Below are 4,551 nucleotides of genomic sequence, written 5' to 3' on the forward strand. Positions count from 1 at the left end.
CTGTTGCAGTAAAGTCAGATTTTTATGGTCATTTCAGTGAAGTAAAGTCGAGTAAAGTCTTCCTGGAATCACTTCACACGACTAAAAACGTGTCACTCGTGTGTCTATTAATTGATGTTTGTGGTTCAGACTTATTGGAACGAGCAAAACTACGACTTTTACAACAATGTAAGCAGGAAGCGACACCTTCAGATGCTGTCAGATTAATGGAGAAGAGTACCCGTCTGAAAGGGATTCAGTTTATTCCATTAAATCCATGACTCTCGATGCACGGTAGCTTTTCTGATCTCTTGTCTCAGATCTGCACAGAGCGCTGGCTAACCTGGCCCGAGCCACGCTGGAGTCCGTCGTCCAGGAGAGGTGAGTCTGATTTAAACCCTGTCTACATGTTCCTCATTATCTCCTCGCTAACTTTGTCGTTCTGTCTCCAGATTCGGCTCCAGATCCGCTCGCATTTTCCGCCTGCTGCTGAGGAAGCGTCACCTGGAGCAGAAGCAGGTGGAGGACTTCGCCATGATCCCGGCCAAGGAGGCCAAAGACATGTTGTACACGCTGCTGTCTCAGAACCTGGTGCAGCTGCAGGTAGGAAACACCCTGTAAGCCTGACAAACTGAGGCTGTGATGGATCTATATTAACCTGAGTGACTGTCTGGAAAAAATCTGATCCAAAAACCGACTTTAGAAATTATTTGGCACACCTTTTTTTTTTCTCCTCTGAGTGGATGAGATATTTCTAGAAGCCCTTATTTGTCGCCCAGTCTGATATTCCAGGTTGTTTTGTGAATAATAACTCAGAGGATTTAATCAAAAATTGGCTTTTTGGCAGCTTCAGCCACAGATGGACGGTTTGAATGTGAACATTTGGGTGATCTGGTCCTGAAATACAAGGTTTTATTCTTTAAAGCTTTGAGGAGTTTATGGGTGGTTTTCGTGCTGAAGTTCTTTTCCATAGAGATGCAGGACGTTAAATTGCAGTAAAAAATGAACCACAGTGAGGAAAAATGTGTCAAGAACCAAAGAAAATACCCAGAAACTGCTGCTTAGGGTTCAGAATATTAAAGATAACATGACCTACTGAGACCTGCTTGTCTTCTCTCAATGTCTAATACGTTTTTTTATTCTTCAGGAAATCCCAAAGACTCCCGACTACGCTCCTTCTCGCACCTTCTACCTTTACACCGTCAACCAGCTGCCGACGGCCAGGATGCTGCTGCAGAACTGCTACAAGGTGAACCACCGATCACGCCGTCACCTGTAGGTGGTTTTCCTTTCTGGTTTTCACTTTTTTTCTCCATCTGCAGACGGTGGCCAACCTCATCGAGCGACGCCTGTTTGAGGCCAAAGAGAGCAAGTGAGTCTTTTTCCTTTTCCTTGTTGCGTCTTCCTGCCCCTTCAAGCCATTCGATTGTGCTTTTAAATCTGGTTTACAGGCGGCTGCTGGAGAAATCCCAGCGGATCGAAGCCATCCTGGCGTCCCTGCAGGCCAGCGGGGCCGAACCGGAGCAGCTGACGGAGGTGGAGGAGATGATCACAGCTCCGGAGAAGCAGCAGTTGGACGCTCTGAGGCTCCACATCAACAAGTAAACCGAACTTCTCTCCTCTACAGCTGATGAGGCTCCTCTGTGGTCTTTATGGTTTTCTCTCTTTTGTCTCCACCAGGTTAGACTCTGCAGAGAACCAAGTAGACGAAACCATCTTCCTGCTGGAGTCCTACGTCAACTCCACGGCCACGTCCACGAGCTGAGTCCGATTCAGGAGCGTCACTTTTTGTACTTATTATTTCTTGTCGGGTCTGATTGTTTCATAGTTTATAGTCGGGATGTTTTGGTTTTTATTGCATCAGCAGTGAATAAACAGAACACACACAAAAAATAAAAACGTCTCTGAACAGTTTTAATTTCATCAACAAAACCTGTAGAACCGAGTGATTGTCTGAAGTATAAAAACCATGAACACGTCTGTAAGTTAAATAGAAGAACTGTGATTTAATACACTTTCCTTAAAATTAGAAAAAAAACAAAGCTTATGTACATAAGTGCCCCCCGACCCTGGGAATACTGGGTAGTGCGTTTCTGTTGGACCCTGGCGATGCTGGCTTTTGGTCCTGGAGGTCCCCGTTGCGTCCTCGTCTCGACTCCCGGCACCGGGACTCGCTCGGCGCCCCACAGGAGGCCGACTCTTTCTCATCCGGTGGCAAACGGCCGCCGTCGTGGCAGCAGAACCCGGGCTCAGTCCTCGTGGTTCTCGTCCTCTCCTCTCTGTTTGCGCGTGAAGAACCCGAGCTGCCAAGAACAAAAACGATATTGGTATTTTTGTTTTACCCCCTCAAACACTGAAGAAAAGTGACACTTTCGGGTGACGATACCTTCCACAGGATGAAAATAATGAGCGCCAGCAGCAGCAAACCACCGATGATGCTGCCGATCAGGATCCAGAGCGAGATGGGGATGGCTCGGCCCTTCAGCACCTCCAGCACAGTCTGATCAAAATGGTTATTTATTTTATTTTTACATGGACACGACACAAAACAACACAATAATTAAAAGTCTATCTGCGTGAGGTTATAAATGCCTCTTATAGATGATCAGGAAAATATCTAATTGATATAATTTAAAGTGAAGCTTCAGGCAGATTTTACACAAATCCTGATGCAGAGATAAGAATTTTTCAACACGTATGTATTTTTATATTTATTCAAATGGCATAAGAGACGATAATTATCACAAAAGCTACGACTGTGTTAAGTTAAATGAAGTAATGATTAAAAAGACCCTAAACTGCAGCCTTTGTTAATTGCATTTTCTTTCCAGAATCAAAAATAATTTATTTTTTATCCCAAAGAGGAAATTCTTTGTCATTACATGCACACATTTCCCACCTGAGAATAAAGACACAAATATAATAAGAGAATAAAAAGATAAATAAAATGTAAAAGATGAATAAATATCAAAGTACAAAAAATATCAACCTCTTAAAAAAAAAAAGAACATATTTACAAATATATACAGTTAAGGTGCAGATTGTGTGAAGATTGAAATAGATGGAGATTCAAATAAAGATTTTAAATTTAAACTAGATTAATTGTTTATTCCCGATAGATGTTGTCGTCCTTCTGTAACTGCCAGAACCGGGGCAAGATTATGAATCATTTTAAAACTTCAGGCTTCATCAGAGTGAAACAGAAAGTAGTGACAATGAAGATGTTGTGTTTACACCTGACTGTTCCATAAATCTGGTGTACCAAGAAAAAGAGACTTATTTAGTGAGTTTAAATCACTGTCAGGTTATTTCGGCTCCATAAAGAAAGAGAAACTAACCCGGTGTAGATCAGGCTAACTTTAGGCTAACCGGTTAACTCAAGATAATCCTGAGTTAAAGCCCAGATTTTACAGCCGAATGTCTGGTTTGCAGCCACATTAATTGCTTTCACTAACCAGAATCAGTCCAAAAATTAAAGTTAACAGAAAATTTGCGTGGAATAAATAATATTTATTGATGGATTTGTATATTTGTTGATTGAGCTCACTTTTTTTTTTGTAGCAAGAAAGAGCAGATATAAAATTTAAAGGTAAAATAAATGATTCTGCCATTATTTAGCATTTTTCCCATTAAGAAGAATATGAATAAAACCAACAAGAAAACAGATGGAACATGTCCACTGCTGAAGTTTCACAAATCATACTTCCATCGGAGCTCCCAACATCAATTAAGCTTCCTGTGACTCCCTTTTAGGTCCACCCTGGATTTAATTATCAAAATATTTTATTACTGTTTTAACGTCTTGCACTTTGTTTCAGCCTTTTTTTTCTCTACTTACTTCTGGCTGCTGTACAACCTCTGCTTGGTTAACATATATTTCAATTCTTCACATACTTCTAATCTTTCTAACGGTAGCCGCTAACCATCGATGCGTCGACATGTGATTTGTTCGGTTCATTCAACTCAGGCGTTGGACTTTAATCCCCACTTTTCTTGGTGCACTTTGTGGAACAGATTCCAGGTTCGTAATGCAGTTAGACAGATGGTGGGAAAATCATAGTGAGCACAAAAAAAGCTCTGCAGCAGACGAGGAAGACGAGAGCTGAGATTAGAGAGTGTTTCTGCAGCCTTACCTCCCTCCAGACGGTTCCTGTTCCCAGAGTGATGAGGTTCGTCTCCTGAGCCGTGAGGCGATACGCCCCTATTATCCTCACTGACTTATATTTGGCCTGAAAAAAAAAAAGAATAAAAGAGACATGATGAGCAACGGTGGTGTCACGGGACGAGAAGTGGAGCATCCGTTCTGTGACTCACTTTTCTGAAAAAGTCGTCGTGAACTCTGCGGCTGACCCGAACGATGGCGGCTTGGCCTCTCAGGAGCTGCTGGACGTCGCACACGACCTCCGTGCACCAGGACCGGCTGCAGTTCTGCATAAACACATGTATGTAAACTCACAAACAAACCATGCAGACATCTCTGCTGAAACAGTGTTGAATGCAGAGCCAACAAAACATATTCACCCCCTCTCAGTTTTTCACTATTGAATCATGATGCTGCCACCACCGTGCTCT

At 42.5% G+C, this 4,551-nt stretch overlaps 2 protein-coding genes across 2 annotated transcripts in view; one reads left to right on the plus strand and one right to left on the minus strand.

Annotated features, from left to right (window-relative positions):
* polr3c (polymerase (RNA) III (DNA directed) polypeptide C) overlaps positions 1–1,872 on the plus strand; it is a 9,207-nt gene extending 7,335 nt beyond the window's left edge. The window contains exons 8-13 of the mRNA XM_008280705.1: positions 300–360; positions 432–582; positions 1,127–1,228; positions 1,302–1,351; positions 1,431–1,580; positions 1,660–1,872. Of these exons, the coding sequence (XP_008278927.1) occupies positions 300–360; positions 432–582; positions 1,127–1,228; positions 1,302–1,351; positions 1,431–1,580; positions 1,660–1,744 (599 nt within the window). The 3' untranslated portion in view covers positions 1,745–1,872. The remainder of the gene's footprint in view (positions 1–299; positions 361–431; positions 583–1,126; positions 1,229–1,301; positions 1,352–1,430; positions 1,581–1,659) is intronic.
* A 5-nt stretch (positions 1,873–1,877) lies between these two features.
* The window catches only part of itga10 (integrin, alpha 10), a 64,725-nt gene continuing 62,051 nt past the window's right edge, over positions 1,878–4,551 (minus strand). Inside the window, exons 27-30 of the mRNA XM_008280706.1 lie at positions 4,294–4,407; positions 4,113–4,208; positions 2,366–2,479; positions 1,878–2,282 (exon numbers count right to left, since the gene is read on the minus strand). Of these exons, the coding sequence (XP_008278928.1) occupies positions 2,229–2,282; positions 2,366–2,479; positions 4,113–4,208; positions 4,294–4,407 (378 nt within the window). The 3' untranslated portion in view covers positions 1,878–2,228. The remainder of the gene's footprint in view (positions 2,283–2,365; positions 2,480–4,112; positions 4,209–4,293; positions 4,408–4,551) is intronic.

Source organism: Stegastes partitus, unplaced genomic scaffold, assembly GCF_000690725.1.
Source record: "Stegastes partitus isolate 25-593 unplaced genomic scaffold, Stegastes_partitus-1.0.2 Scaffold207, whole genome shotgun sequence".
NCBI lineage: Eukaryota > Metazoa > Chordata > Actinopteri > Pomacentridae > Stegastes > Stegastes partitus.